This window comes from Epinephelus fuscoguttatus, linkage group LG12, assembly GCF_011397635.1.
Source record: "Epinephelus fuscoguttatus linkage group LG12, E.fuscoguttatus.final_Chr_v1".
NCBI classification, from domain to species: Eukaryota; Metazoa; Chordata; class Actinopteri; order Perciformes; family Serranidae; genus Epinephelus; species Epinephelus fuscoguttatus.
Window position 1 is genome coordinate 43061107 of NC_064763.1, and position 16794 is coordinate 43077900.

Below are 16794 nucleotides of genomic sequence, written 5' to 3' on the forward strand. Positions count from 1 at the left end.
TATTCTCAGACTTTAGACTTTTATCTCCACTGAACACCAAACTAACCTGATAATTCTGCACCACCTTCCTCAGCCTGCTTCCCAGCATGCTACTGGACATCTCGTCATCCCACACCTCTCCCAGGAGACCGTGAGGTCCGAAGAACTCCGCGTCCCCCACTCTGCCACTCAGCTCCCCCCTCCGCCGGCCTCCAAACAGGGTCTCGAGGGCGCGCGTGAAAGGGCGCGGCAGCAGCCGAGTGAAAAACCCAGAAGGCTCCCGCTCTCTCGGCTTCCGCTTCGACGATTCCTCAGCATCGTGGGTGCGGTTCGGGGAGGAGAGGACGGGGATTGGACGGTGAGGGTCGCCTGGGACGACACCTGGGAGCTTCTGAGGGTCGATGTACATGGGCTTGGCTCCGCCTCGCAGCACCTGTGGGATGCAGAGGGACGAAGATGACGAGTCAGGTAGGTCAAACATCCAGGGCTGGTACAGTGCTGCAGGGAGGACGTCTTGTAGGCCAACCTAGAAGTTAGCGTCGCCTTCGTTCCTCAACAAAAAGCTGACGGGATTTTTAGACTGGATTTTTAGATTACTGAAAAAAAAAAAAAACTCTGTGGCAACAAAATTTATGATAATTTAAGGAACTTTAATCTTCATTAATTACCACCACTTTTATTATTTCTGAAGCGTAAATTCAGTCGCCAGACATAAAAGGCTAACGGCTAGAAACAAACCAGAGTCCTGTCGGGGTCAGTGTTTGAAAACCTGTCAGGTCAGAGGGCATTAATTACAGTCACACACTGTAAACATCTTTTTCTTATAATTTCTTACTGTCCTTTTAAACTCACACTCTTAACTGGACTAAAATTATCAGTGACACATTTTTAGTCTGACTTTTAGGACCAAAAGAAAAAACATTTCTTTTTCTAACTCAGTAAATCACTTTGGGTCACATGATGCAGCTAACACCCACCTTAATGACAGAGTGTGCACGAGGCTGAGCCCGTGTCCGAGCCCGGACTCCGAAGATGGCGTCGGTGACGGGCACGCTGTTTTCAGCGCAGATGGCGTAGAGCAGAGCCATGGAGATGCAGAAGAAGGCCATGCAGAGAGCTCCACGGCGAGCCCGACGCCTCAGACGCCACAGCAGACTGACTCGGTCCATCGCCGCCCCGGGGATCTGCAGAGGACATTCACACTTTACTGTCCGTTAAGTCCGTCCAATCCTCTGAAATGTTCCCTACAAATAAAATCAGGATTCAGGAAACAGTTTGAACAGCTGAGCTGCAGCTGATGAAACAACTCCCAGGGTTTAAAGTTCTGATCGAAGTAGCTGAGTCAGAGAAGCTGTTTGACTGTCAAAAGATCAAATGAAAACTAACATCAACTAACATCAGTGTCAAATCTGTACAGACATCCACTTTGACTTGATTGGAATTTGGTGGTCAAAGGTCAAGGTCACTGTGACCTCATCTGTTCCATTCCTATGAATGTGATACCTCAATAACACATTGAGGGACTTTCTTTCAATCTGGCACAAACGTCCTCTTGGCCTCAACAAAAATTGATTCAAAGTTTGTCATCACAGGTCACTGAGATCTTACATCTGTCTTATTCTCATAATTGCATTATCTCAGGAAGGCCTTTTGGGAGTTTCCTCAAATTTGACATAAACGTCCACTTGGATTAAGAATGAACTGATTAAAATTTGGTGGTCAAAGGTCGCTCGACCACACGAAAATAGATCTTCTGTGTGTGAAGCATCCATGTTTTCACTGACATGGATGGAGACTGTCAGAGACACTGGACTGGTGGGCGGAGTCATACAACCACAGGGTGGACTGGTGGGCGGAGTCATACAACCACAGGGTGGGCTGGTGGGCGGAGTCATACAACCACAGGGTGGGCTGGTGGGCGGAGTCATACAACCACAGGGATTCTAGTTTTCTTAGAAATCCTGTTTTTATTTGGCCTATTTATGGATAAATTAATCTGTAAATGAATTAATTTGTTTGTCTGATATCAATGAATGACGTGCTTTATAATGATCCCTACTACACATGTGGTCCTCCACAGTTTACAGTGAAAATGATTCCTTCCATAATAATCCACAGACTATCTGTGAGGCCAGATCACCACCAGAGTCTCAGTTGCGTGGGAAAATATTTTGTAGTTAGTCATTTGAAACAATCTTTTAATAACTACTGAGTCTTTGCGTCTGTATGCTGTATGTGAGTGAGTGAGTGAGTGAGTGAAAGAACAAAGAAGAATAAGGACATGGGAGCTGCCATCAGTGCCCCGGGTGATGGGGGAAATCAGGGGGAAAGAGCAGGGAGGAGGAGGAGGAGGAGGAGGAAGATGGCTTGATTCATCAGAGGATGGAAAAACAGGAGGGAAGGCGGGGCGAGATGTGCCTGAAGAGAATGACAAGAAGAGAGAGATACTAAGATAGAGGGAAGTGGGGGAAGTCCATCAGTGGATGCTTTTTATCCCACAGTGCTTTACAGCCTCCAGACTGTCAGTCTGTAAATGAGGCTGGTCACCAGCTGGGAAAAATAAATTAATGGCCACATAATAATAATAATACTAATAATAATAATAATAATAATAATAATGGTGTGAAGGAGAAGAAACAGGAAATCAGTGGTTCACAGAAAGGTGTTCAGTTTTAATCCTGATGAAAAAGCAAGCAAACAAATAAAAGAATAATCTGACTGTTGTGGAGTTTGTGTGCAGCCTCTGGAGAGCACAAAGCTTCTTTGTACAAAGAGTTGCTCCGACTGATGAAACTCTAAAGTGGCATTTATACTTGTGTGGTGGTGTGTCTGTGTCACTCTGCAGTTACACCTCCAAAACACTAGTCGGCGACGGAGGTTTCTGTGAAGTGCTGTAATTTATTGCTTCTTATCTGTGAAATTAAAGTAAATCAAAGCTTTGTTTCCACTGAGGGAAATGGTTCCAGCTCACAGAGACAGACAGGAGGTCTGCGTCGCTGTGACGTGGAGTTATATTTCTGGGGAGGTGCACGTCAGGCTACGCTGTATTTTCCATGTCGACGCAGAGCCTATGGTCGATTCAACGCAGAAGTATAAATCCCACATAAAGTGTCAGCCCTGTGACTGTCTGCCGACCTGTCCAGGTGACCTGCCTCGATGAAGACCTGCAGACACCTGACTCTTACTGCACCTCTGCTAACAGCTCACCTCAACACATCAACATATTTTACCGGCCCTACAGAGTGACAGAAAAACACCTGCAACAAAATAAATCAAGACAAGCGCCAGGGCCACACTGCCAGCGTAAGCAGTGCATGACGGCCTCCTCACTGAAGGTCTGCGGCTCACTCGTGTCAGTGTTCACACAGACAGCGTTGCTGCCATAGTGTGCTGTAAAGTCGCGTTCACACCAAAGGTGATGTGAATTTTGTCTTCAGTTACTCATTTGAATGCTTTAATATTTTGTGTTAACTCACTTGACACATGCATGCAATTTCTGAATCGTTGAATGAACTTCCGCTGGTGCGTCTTCGGCATCCCCGGCATGCTGATTGGCTATCGCGGCGCAAATTGGTTGCTGAAGTTCAGATTTTTCAACTCTCACGAATGAATTGCGCTGCTTACTTAATTAGTGAATCTCGTGTCATTCGCCTCACGTGCATCTTGTGTCTAATCACGTCTTTACATTGACTTTACACGTCAGTCACTCGCTCAGTGTGAACACAACATAACTACCACATTTCCACAATTAAAAGCTGATACTAGACTCATTTATGGAGCCGTGCAGACGACTGCATCGTCTACAACAAGGTCCTGCAAATATTTCACAATGAAAAGCTTCGTGCTAACAGATGAAGGAATTCCATCCACAAAAACACCAGAGAGCTTTTATTTTGAAATGTCAACAGGAAATGTTTAAGTTATAAAAATTAATATTTAGATTTTTTCATGTCTGTGACAGATAAAGACTCGAAACTGGAAAGGTGGAATAAAGACTCCAAATTCCAAGATGTTCCCCAGCTGGGCGGTGCTGCTCACGCTCGCAGTGTGGCTGCTCTGACCTGTTTACACGGATGCTGAAAAAATAAACAGAGTTTCAGTGACGCTGCTCACACAGGCAGTGTGGAAGACTGTGACTGCTGTGGATGTGGTGTGTGAAGAGGCAGAGACTCTGTACGGCTTCAGTGGACAAACAGATGTGTCTGTAATAAAAATCCTAAAACCTGGTCTTTATAAGTTTATATTTAAGTTGTCTCAGCAACGTATCTTATAGGTCACACAATATTAGGATATTTAATATGCTATAAATAAACGTATTTATTTATTAAGCATGTTTCCCACCGGACATTTTGGCCATTGATATTTTCATCTGCTGGACAACTACATGTGACACCAGCCAAGAGCCGGCATGTGCTTGTTAATGTAAACTCTGAAGACCTCTGCCACGCTGAGCTAACGAGTCAAACCAAACCAAGCCAAGCCAAGCCAAGTCAAGCGTGTCACATCCAGAAATATTAACTCGAATATTAAAAGCTGATCTCGTGGTGATCTGAAAAAAAGCTGACGTACCAACCACCACCATTCGTCAGGCCTCAGCAGGCGTCTGAGCTCGAGCTGAAGTGTCACAGAGAGCAGCAGTGATCCAGTGACATGTCATCACTGAGCCTCAGTTAATCCCTGCAGGATGGACGGGGGTCTAACATGACTCAGCATTTCCTGCAGCAGGTAGAAGAACGCCCCAAAATCTGCTGATTCAAGCCGTCTAAGTGATGAGGCAAAACAAAACTTAGATTGTGATGTAAATCATGTTGTTTTAAGGGGGTGGCGCCCCCCGACCAGGTGCTGCTGACAAATAAACAATCCTTAAATCACTCTCAGTCCGGCCACTCATCTGCATCTAGGGAGTCTCTACGATGACCTGTTTCCCCTGAAAACAGCTTCCAGTGACACAAAAATGAGCTTTGAAGAGGGGCGACTGAGAGGAGGGGACCCTGTGGATCTGCCCTGGAGGGATTAAATACCCCATCTGGGCTAGGAACACCTTGCCTTGGGACGCCACAGGAGGAGCTGCTGGGGGAGGAGCTACTTTGCTTCACTACTGCCACCATGACCTCGATAAGCGTCAGAAGATGGACGGAGTCTGAACGAGGATTGACTCTAAACAACACCAAACCGTGGATCCACTGAGCTCAGCCTTCCTGCTGCTGCACAGTATGGACCATACGAAGAGGAATCGATTGGATCCATCACATACAGCAGAGCACATGGAAAACAAACACACACATGACTGCACATTTGGCTTCATATGGGAGCAGAGAACTTATACAATCAATACCTTCCTGCTGTGTTATTTCTACAGCAGCCGCCACACACTGCTGACACATCAAGATCGTCAGCTGCAGCTTCATCTGTCTCAGTAACATGTTTTTCTAAGCAAACTGGGATCCTCACTGTGAGCGTAACGTCCACGCTGACTCTGTTTCCAGTAACCTCTCAGCCGTCCGTCGAGCTGACCTGCCTTTACCGGACTGACGGCAGAAATTTACTGAACCAAAACAGTTTTAATATCAGTTCCATGGGAAGAAATCAACTGTGGCTTTATGTTTTGATTCATTGATTTTATTTCCCCGCCCACTGCAGCGAGTGAGAGAATCTGCCTGTGGTGAAACAGGTGACCTCACAGACAGACTGGGAGCCTTCATCAGTCGATTCACCTGCAGATACAGTTAATACATTCAAAACACGTATACAGAAGGACATCTGTGTAACAGCTGCCTACACACATTACGCTTCACTAAACGTGTAAATAAGTAGACTTAAAGTGGGAACTAGAATCACCGCCCCTGGAATTACCCTGTGGTTGTATGACTCCGCCCACCAGTTCACCCTGGTTGTATGACTCCGCCCACCAGTCCACCCTGGTTGTATGACTCCGCCCACCAGTCCACTCTGGTTGTATGACTCCGCCCACCAGTCCACCCTGGTTGTATGACTCCGCCCACCAGTTCACCCTGGTTGTATGACTCCGCCCACCAGTTCACCCTGGTTGTATGACTCCGCCCACCAGTCCACTCTGGTTGTATGACTCCGCCCACCAGTCCACTCTGGTTGTATGACTCCGCCCACCAGTCCACCCAGTGGTTGTATGACTCCGCCCACCAGTCCATCCTGTGGTTGTATGACTCCGCCCACCAGTCCACTCTGGTTGTATGACTCCGCCCACCAGTCCACTCTGGTTGTATGACTCCGCCCACCAGTCCACCCAGTGGTTGTATGACTCCGCCCACCAGTCCATCCTGTGGTTGTATGACTCCGCCCACCAGTCCACCCTGTGGTTATATGACTCCGCCCACCAGTCCACTCTGTGGTTGTATGACTCCGCCCACCAGTCCACCCTGTGGTTGTATGACTCCGCCCACCAGTCCACCCTGTGGTTATATGACTCCGCCCACCAGTCCACTCTGTGGTTGTATGACTCCGCCCACCAGTCCACCCAGTGGCTGTATGACTCCGCCCACCAGTCCACCCTGTGGTTGTATGACTCCGCCCACCAGTCCGCCCTGTGGTTGTATGACTCCACCCACCAGTCCACCCTGTGGTTGTATGACTCCGCCCACCAGTCCACCTTGTGGTTGTATGACTCCGCCCACCAGTCCACCCTGTGGTTGTATGACTCCACCCACCAGTCCACCCTGTGGTTGTATGACTCCGCCCACCAGTCCACCCTGTGGTTGTATGACTCCGCCCACCAGTCCAGTGTCTCTGACAGTCTCCATCCATGTCAGTGAAAACATGGATGCTTCACACACAGAAGATCTATACAATCAGCACAGTTTCAAGATTAGAGTCACCGATTCAGTATCTGACCAAATGTCTCCCCTTCTGTTCCTGAGATATGACGTTAAAACATGATGATGTCACAGTCAAGCTGACCTTTGACCTTTTGACCTTCATTATTTTATCCAGTTACACATTTGTGTCAAGTTTGGTCGGAACTAGTGAATGAATTCTTGAGTTGTGGACAGAAACATGTTTGTGAGGTCACACTGACCTTTGACCACAAAATTATAATCAGTTAATTCTTCAGTTCAAGTGAACGTTTGTGTCAAATTGAAAAAAAAAAAAAAATAAATCCCCTTGGGCATTCTTGAGATATCGCATTTACAAGAACGAGACAGAAAAGGTCACAGTAACTTTTGACCTTTGACCACCAAAATCTAACCAGTTCATCATTGAGTCCAAGTGGACGTTTGTGCCAAATTTGAAGAAATTCCAATGAAATATCATGTTCGTAAGGATGGGACGGACAGGCTGAAAACATAACGCCGCCGGCCACAGCTATCACTGGCGCAGAGGCATAAAGACACGGGGACTCTCGGTGACACAAGCGTATCAGAGTCATTGTATATACATTTAATAAAATGGTGGCGGACCTGCTGTGTGAGACGCATGAATGATGGACAAAAACACTTCTGAAAGCGCTCTCAGTGGGCAACTGCTCTGAGACACTGTGGTGATTTGAGATAAATTTTTAACTTGAGCATGCTAACATGCTAACGTTTAGCTATAATGTTTACCTCCACGTTCACCTCCTTAGTCAAGAAAAATATAAAAGGTGATGACATCAGTGACGGCATTAGCAGAGCCAGAGGTCGGTGTCAGCTCTGTTGGGGTCAAATCAAACTATAACCCATCATATCTTTGTTGTTTTAACGTTCACCAAATAGATCCTTCCATCATGTGATGGTTACTGATGTTTTTTATTCAAATGTGCGCATTTGTTTTCCTTGATTTTGGTCTCCAAACAGATCACGACTCGGCCCGTCAGCTGCGTCTCAGCTCCTGTTTGGTCCAAGTTAGCTAACGTTACATCCTGATACATAAACAAACAAGGCAGGTCCAACCAGAGGGGCATACCATGACGCAAGATTAGTGTCTCAGTGAGGTGTGTTGAGCCTAAAGCCAGAGTTTTCCAGGTTGTAACCTGGCTAGATCGCCATGGTAACTAATGCTGCAGACGCTAACCTGGTTATGTTCCGAGATTCAGCTTGAAACCAGCTAAAAGGCTCCTCTCATCGCTGCTTTGAGTCACTCTGGAGTCAGTGTGAATCTATGAGCGACACAGACTGTCAGCTGAGGGGGAACATTATAAATAAACTTTATGTAGATCCATTAATCATTTAATTTATTGCTTCAGCTTCAGATGAATCATCTGTCTACACAAAGTCAAGGTTGATGAGAAATGTCCCAAAAAACTCACCAAATTAATGTCTTCAAACGACCCAAGAACTCAGTGTCTGTGTCACAGCAACTTTTTAGGGTTCAAAACAGAAACACACATTTCTCTGGATGTCACTGAAATGAACCCCCTGAGGTCCAGTTCAGTCTGTGAATAAACCATCTGCCCTCCCAGCTGAGACCTAACAAAGCCAATGAAAAGATTTCACTGATTGACCTCCGTCTGAAAATAAAGAGGCTTTTGGAAGGAAACAGCTGCTTCCACTCTGCGTCAGTGGTAGGAAGGAGCTGCCTGGAGCCCCTCAGGGATCCTCCTGAGGACTTATCTCCCTGATGTTTACAGAGCAGCTTAAACTTAGACTGATCAACTGGTCTCAACAGAAAACAGTCAACACTGAGCACGTTAATATATAAGGGTCTGAAAAATTCAGCATATGAAGTCCAGTTCAGACCAAAGATTCATGACGAGATGAAACTGTTTCAGATCGTCACAGAGAAAAGTGTCAGCGGTGTGAACTGGCCGGTCTGAGCTCGACTCAAGCCGGCTGATGATGTCACCTGACACTCAGCTGGTCAAATGGCTAGCGGCTGGTTTTAAAGCACGTCACCTGTTTCAACAGCCAATCAGCTTGTAGTGAAGTCTGCTGGTCAAGTCATAATGACCACAGACGGCGTGTTGGCTTGCTAGCTATATTATTGTGGCGTATTGATTATGAATATATGATGCTGGTTTTGTTTCATCACTGTAGCCAGTATCTCACTATCACTACCCTCATTCAGATTTTAAGAAGCTACAAATTATATTCAGCCACAAAATAAGTCTGAAAAGCTGCAAATCAGAACGAAGTACAGAGAGTCGTTGGCTAGAGATGATACGCCGTCTCATGGTGGTCACTTCCTGTTGACGTTACAGATCAGAAGCACAGAGAGTCGTTGACTAGAGATGATACGCCGTCTCATGGTGGTCACTTCCTGTCAGCGTTACAGATCAGAAGCACAGAGAGTTGTTGACTAGAGATGATACGCCGTCTCATGGTGGTCACTTCCTGTCGACGTTACAGATCAGAAGCACAGAGAGTCGTTGACTAGAGATGATACGCCGTCTCATGGTGGTCACTTCCTGTCAGCGTTACAGATCAGAAGCACAGAGAGTTGTTGACTAGAGATGATGCGCCGTCTCATGGTGGTCACTTCCTGTCAGCGTTACAGATCAGAAGCACAGAGAGTTGTTGACTAGAGATGATACGCCGTCTCATGGTGGTCACTTCCTGTCAGCGTTACAGATCAGAAGCACAGAGAGTTGTTGACTAGAGATGATACGCCGTCTCATGGTGGTCACTTCCTGTCAACGTTACAGATCAGAAGCACAGAGAGTTGTTGACTAGAGATGATACGCCGTCTCACGGTGGTCACTTCCTGTTGACGTTACAGATCAGAAGCACAGAGAGTCGTTGACTAGAGATGATACGCCGTCTCATGGCGGTCACTTCCTGTCAGCGTTACAGATCAGAAGCACAGAGAGTTGTTGACTAGAGATGATACGCCGTCTCATGGTGGTCACTTCCTGTCAACGTTACAGATCAGAAGCACAGAGAGTTGTTGACTAGAGATGATACGCCGTCTCACGGTGGTCACTTCCTGTTGACGTTACAGATCAGAAGCACAGAGAGTCGTTGACTAGAGATGATACGCCGTCTCATGGCGGTCACTTCCTGTCAGCGTTACAGATCAGAAGCACAGAGAGTTGTTGACTAGAGATGATACACCGTCTCATGGCGGTCACTTCCTGTCAATGTTACAGATCAGAAGCACAGAGAGTTGTTGACTAGAGATGATACACCGTCTCATGGTGGTCACTTCGTGTCAACTGGCAGCTTTTTACACCATGTGGTGATTAAAGGTGTTTAAATACCAGAATTTTCCATCACAAACGTTACAGAACGGAGCGCTGACTGGACCTCAGAGCTGTCTGAGAGCGCTGATGGCGTTAGTGAAGAATGAAATCGTATTTCAAAATGTCACTTGCACTGTGAGTTATGAACACTGCACATCATCCTGCAGAACAACTCACTAAATAAAAGTTAACAAAGAACATTTACTTACAGTGTATTTCATATCCCAACTTATCTCCATCCACACACACACACACACACACACACACACACACACACACACACACACACCAGAGAAGCCTGGACGTATGGTCTTCTCCCATGTGCTCAAAGTTTTGAACAACATATGTTAAACTTGTGAGCAAACAGGTGCCTATGTACACATCCAGCCGTTACAGGAAAACATTATGTATTTAGTCTTTGTGTTTGTGTCACCTGATGACAGTCAGTCCAGTGTTCTCTCTCTTTTAGCTCTGCTTTTGGTCTCCACCAGCTCCTGAGAAAAGTATCTGTCTCTTCAGCTGCTAAATGCTGCGCTGTGTTCAGCAGCTTTGGGCCTTTTGGTCACACTGAGCTGCACCAGAGATGGACCTTCTCCAGAGCAGGTCCAAAAGCTGGCCGCCCGCCCTCAAGCAGTTAGTGGTTATGTCTCGCTGACCCCCGCAAATCCCTGAAACAAGCTGTGTGATGTGAGACTCTCCTCCCTCTGTCTGCAGGACACCAGAGAGACAGGAGCCTTTAAAGGTCTCTGTGTGTTCAGCTCTCAGTACGTCTGTAGCTTCTGACTGAATCTCTGTGGGTTGGAGTTTAGTTTCTCTCCTGCGTCCTGTTCTTACTTTACATATCTGATTTATTTTACTGTTTCGTGTTTGCTATCAGCCAAGTCAGAAACTCAACATTTCCTTAATTTGCTGCTTCACAATAAAAGTTTTTACCAACAAAATAAAAACAGCCGCTTTAAGCTGTGCGGTTTTGAATCAATATCGATGAGGTGTGAATCATCTGCAATATGTGGCTCACACAGCTGTGGAGCTCCAACATGGCTGCCAGAGGATATGATGCCTGAATGAATGAATGAATGAATGAATGAATGAACAGCTGCATGATGACAGGACTGCAGTCTGCAGAGCTTCACAGCCTCAGACAGATGGTGTCATCCCCTGATGTCTGCTTAAAGATGTCACCCTAATCCCCTTCACACACACACACACACACACACACACACACACACACACACACACACAACATAACTACACAGGCAGCCAGAGGTGTGTGTGTGTGTGTGTGTGTGTGTGTGTGTGTGTATTACGCATGGATTTATGGAGCCATAAACTACTCAAGATTAAAAGGTAGGAGTGTGTGTATTAATCTGGCTTGGCGGAGTGAGAGGGCGTCGGATGGTTCTGTGTGTGTGTGTGTGTGTGTGTGTGTGTGTCAGCAGCAGCAAAGCTCTGAATAAAACCAGGCAGACACTGATTGGTCAGTTGGTGTCAGAAGAGACAGACATGAGCACACAAATACTCGTCTGACGTCAGTATTTGCTTAACATACGAGCAAGTACTCACTGCCGCCCCTCCCACAGGTGAACATGACTCTTCCACTTTTTTGTGTTTAGAATGCGTAAAATCTTATTTTAATGTGGAGCTGTGTGCAGCATGATGCTTCGCTTAGCGCCTCTTCGCCCTGCTGACCACCTCGCTCTCTTTATCATGAGACGAGTGCTGCAGGAGTGTGACGTCCGCACCGCGGTTGGTGAGTTTGTCTGAACACATATACAGCATCAGGGCTAACTGTTAGCATCACACAGCTAACGTTACCTAACAGTTATTAACGGGTTTAATGACAGTTGAGCTGTTTTCGATGACGGTTTTCAGCTCGGTGTGGGATGTTAGCTGTTGCTGCTGAGTTAGCTCGTGCTACCGGGCAGACGGTGAACTGACTCTGGGGAGAGCGGTTCAGAGACGGTCCTTTACCGCTGTGGCTAACCTGTGTGCAATGGCGGTTTTGGGGGGGGGGGGGGGGGGGGCAGCAGCCCCCGTAACTCAGAGTCCAGCCCCCTCCTGTGGGCCCCTGCCGAAGAGGCAGAGGGGCAGTGCGGAACATGGAACTAAATTTTCTCAACAGGTTGCCGGTCGGACCACTTAAAGTGGAGCGCTGCGCTGTAGGTGGAGTTGTGTTGCTACCTCCTCTCCCCTTGGATCTCTGCAAGTGATGTGAGGACTCTAAAACTTCACCTGAGCCTCCCTCGGCATATGGGTGAGTAGATAATGGCTGAATTTACATTTTTGGCTGCACTATCCCTTTAAGTGCACACAATATGTTTTGGGACAATGTTTCAAATACTTAACAATAAATTGCGATAAATTTTGACTGTTTTCTGAGTGTTTTCCTTTTTTAGACGAGTCGACTGGTCTTAATTAAAATTTTGGTTTAGTCAACAGGAACATCCCTTATCAATCGTATTGACTCGTGTCGATCACGACCTGATGATGTTTTATCGTCCAACAGCCGCCACTTTCTCACAGTTTATGTGTGTCTCACACATGAAAGCTTTCACTGGTGTTGTTTGCTGTTTTGTTAATCGTAGGTCTATGCTATGACATCACTCTGTGCCTGACTGATGTCGCAGCTCCGGAGCCACAAGCACAACTCAAAAGTGGTCAGAGCAGAACAGAGATATCCTGCTGACACGGATCATAAACACTGAATCCAACACGTCCCTGGAGCAGTGAACAGTAACATCCTCCCAGCTGACTGTTTGGAGGCAGATGAGTAGAGTTAAATCTACAGTCGGTGTATCAGCGCAGTGACACATCCAGTAACTGTTACTACAGCCGAAGCTGTGAGTCATCTGCAGAGCTTCACTCACTACACACACATCTCTGAGGCGACAGACACCTGAGTTTCACACACTGACACTGGGAAATGTTTTAATTAAACACACTGGGCTGGACAGATGTTTGCTGTCTGCTGCTCTGAAGCTGCGCTGGGATGTAACTGAGTAGATTTACTCAAGTACTGTAGTACAAACTGAAGGTAATTCCTCGTGTACACGACTGAACTTTTACTCGCCCACATATCAGAGACAAATATTTAGTCCACAAAAGCTTTAGTTATTTTTCAGTGTTGAGAAGATTCTCCTCCTTCTGAAGTGAATAAGCTTTGTAAAAACCCTCCTGGATCAGATGGAAGAGGCTGTTTTTCTGACGGGACAGCCACGCTACAAACATATGATGATCTCATCCACCTTGTTCCTGCGTGAAATGATTATGGGAACAACTTCAGGTGAGATCGTGAAGACAGCAGTAAGCTAGTAAGGTGCACTGACTGTCTATGGTCAGTCTCGATGGCTAATCTCAGTGGCGTTTCTTAACTAATGTAATTCATCCTTAATTTAACAAATACGTCTTTGTTTTTACCGAGGGCTGTACAGTGATATCAGCACGTCATCAGTATCAGTGCAGCTTTAAAATGAACTCAGAATCAGCTAACATGCTCTTTCTTATTTAGCACAATGAATGAATATTACAGACACTGAACAGCGTCGCTGACACGCTTGGTTAAAAAAGAAAACAGCGATTGGTGTGAGACGGCGGTCAGAGATGACAGAGGTATGATCACGTCAGACCGTCTGAGGTGAAACAGGTCATGTGTCCCACATGTTTTATTTCACAATCTCTCCGGGAACAAAGATTAGCGAAGCGTTAGCGTACCATTACCAAGGTATCATGGCGGTGAGAAATAAGGTGGCCACAATATGATGCATCGCTGCAGATGAAGCGACCTGACAGTATTGAAGGAGGTAAAATAAGCACAAACATCCACAGCAGGAAAATGACACAGTAACACAGTCAGAATCCACCTTATTCCCCCCATGATACCTCGTCTGAATTATGGATGCAACTTGTGGCGCTGAACCGAAAACAGCGATTTACAATGGGAACTGTTTGTTTACAGTTTGTTCAGGATCATGCGATCATACCTCTGCCATCTCTGACAGCCATCTCAAAGCAACCGAGCACAGCATACTGACTGAAGTCAGACGGGGAAAGACAGTGTGTGACGCACCTGTCAGTCTACGTGTCATTCTCTGCTGATAACTCTGATTTAAACTCTTGTAGTTTTATTTCTCATGTCAGTGGTAACCATGGCAACAGAAACAATCCCTTTTTGTTCTGGTCACATGTTCAACACACAGTTGCTGAAGACAAACATGTAGCTCAGACTGGTTGTTGGTCGTCACAGACACGGACAGTGCAACAGGTACCAGAGCTCCACAGAGACATTTTAGAAAACGCTGAGTTAACGTTAGTTAAATATTTGTTATAAAATAAACTGAAGGCAAATGACTTTGGAAAAGAACCAGCGTTGGCCGTTAGCCGCCAAGAGTAGCCACTGGGGCTAACCACAGACCGTCTATGGGACGAACTAGCTCACTGCTACTTCCTCTGTCTCACAGGAAGTTGTGACCAGAATCATTTCTACAGTCGTGACCTCAGGAATAAGGAGGATATGGATCCAAAAACATCAGAGAGCAATTTACTGCACAGTCAGTGTTTTGACTTTCCAGAGTTCATATTTCTAAAAATACTCAGACACTTTCACTTCAGTCAGTGTGGTGTTGGTGCGTCTCCTTCACTGAAGGATCTGAACACTTGTGTGGTTCACAGTGGTGTTGTTACCTTGTAGCCCATGCTGTGTGTGGTTCCGCACGCTGTGTTGCTGTTGTTGTTGCTTAGTAACGGGCTGCTGCCTTCAGGTTTCCCCTCATCGCCTCTGAGGACACAGATATATACATACATACATACATACAGAGTGTGAGCTCTCTGCATGGGATCAAGACTTTAAATAAAATCTACTCATCACATTTCTGAAGACTTCAATCAGGCTCTTATGAGACTCACTCTCAGGTGATGAAAACACTCTGTGTGACTGTATGAAACATATTTGGCCATGATGAATATGCGTTTAAAAGAAACATTGTGATGTAACCTCTCCTTATGTTTCTGCATTAAAACAATATTGTAATGTATTTGTAATGATGTTCAGGTTTGGACTGAAGACGTCACTTTGGTTTGTAAAAATGCCAAACAAATAATAATGTCACAATTATGGTGCGTTCGTTTTGTACCTGGAAGTGGGAATGACGTCACGTCTGAGTTGACAACAGCTTTAGCAGAGTGTTTACTCTCTATGTATGTGACCGGCAGCCATCTTGAATTCTTAAGTCGGGGTTGATGTGGTTGTTTCCAGTTTCTGAGTTGGAAATCCGATCTCAGGGTGTGTTTGAGTTTAAACTTCCGACCGGGAACTGGGAATTTCCGACCTCTGAGTACAAAACGAACGCACCATCACACAGAGCTGAAAAAAATCAATCGATTAATGGACAAAAGAATCAGCTGATCAGGTCCTGATCACACACAAACACTGGCGCACCACACTGCCTCTATTTTGTTTTTATTGAATGCCACTATTAAAAAATGCTTGCAGCAGCTTTTTATTGTTGCCAGGAAACCACCCCATCACCTCCTCACCCTAACCTTCCTGTGTGATCAGTCTACTGTTATTATTGTATGTATCCTGCAGTAATCAGTGTGTAGCTGCTGCCATGTTGAGGCAGAGGGTGCTGTCTGTAGCTCTGGTTGAGGGTGAGAGGCTGTCAGCAGATAAACAGAGATCTGTGTGGGTACATGAGACCCTAAAAAAGAGGCTGGATCATGGGGAGTACCACCAGTTGGTCCAGGAGCTTCTCCTCCATCATGGACGTTTACAGTACTGCACTTATCTGCTGTTTTCTATTCAGATGGTGCTAACTGTGCTTTGTAAAGTCGTATAGCTCTGGGTATCCAGCAACCACTACCACCAGTTTCTCCTCCGTTGTTTACCAACTGTGAACTTGTTGTCGTGACCACCACAGAAGCCCCGCCTCTCACATCATCCAATTGGACAATGAGAAAAAAGCAGAGATGGCGTGGGGCGCTTTTCAGGTCTGAGATCCCGTTCATACGACAACTTTAGTTGCGTTTTGGCCGATCGTTTACACGACAGCAGCGTTTTGGGTGCCTGAAAACGCAACGTTTTGAAAACGGGTTCCAGAGTGCAACGTTTTGGAAACGGCAGCGTCTCCGTTGTCATGTAAACTTGCAATATGCAGTTCCTCTGAAAACAGAGACTTTTCGCACATGCTCATTACGGTTCCAGTCACTAGGCATGTGCGAGAAAGTCGACCGTCACAACAACAATGGCGAGCTCTGTTTGTGCTGCTCACTCTGTTGATTTGAAGTGAAGTGTAGATCTGTTACTGTAGCAACTCCACCTCGTTGTCTATCCAGACACAGTTATCTGTGCATGCTTTCACCAGTGTGTCTTCTTTGTTTTGGTTTGTAATCACCACGTTGTAGAGGAAGGTGCTTCATGCCGGCGTCATGCTGCGGTGTTGCTTTGCAAATTTACACTGCCACCCACTGGCCTGGTGTGCATACTACGGTGTTTCCAGTAGATTTTGCGGCTCCGTGTGAACGGAGATCATTTTAATAACATCGTCATTTAAACGCAGAAGTTTTTTAAAATGCAAAGGGCAGACTTTTCCATTTTTAGAGAAACCGTTGTCGTCTAAACAGGGCCTTAGTTAAAGTTTTTTAAACTCGTGGAGTTCAGAGCGCTCCGACAGAAACACCAGGCGTCT

At 46.0% G+C, this 16794-nt stretch overlaps 2 protein-coding genes across 2 annotated transcripts in view; one reads left to right on the forward strand and one right to left on the reverse strand.

Annotated features, from left to right (window-relative positions):
• The window catches only part of LOC125898743 (uncharacterized), a 233730-nt gene that overhangs the window by 172222 nt on the left and 44714 nt on the right, over positions 1 to 16794 (forward strand). The gene's annotated exons all lie outside the window — the stretch shown is intronic.
• st6gal1 (ST6 beta-galactosamide alpha-2,6-sialyltranferase 1) overlaps positions 1 to 16794 on the reverse strand; it is a 30252-nt gene that overhangs the window by 9291 nt on the left and 4167 nt on the right. Inside the window, exons 2-4 of the mRNA XM_049592686.1 lie at positions 14792 to 14885; positions 957 to 1163; positions 47 to 412 (exon numbers count right to left, since the gene is read on the reverse strand). Of these exons, the coding sequence (XP_049448643.1) occupies positions 47 to 412; positions 957 to 1163; positions 14792 to 14803 (585 nt within the window). The 5' untranslated portion in view covers positions 14804 to 14885. The remainder of the gene's footprint in view (positions 1 to 46; positions 413 to 956; positions 1164 to 14791; positions 14886 to 16794) is intronic.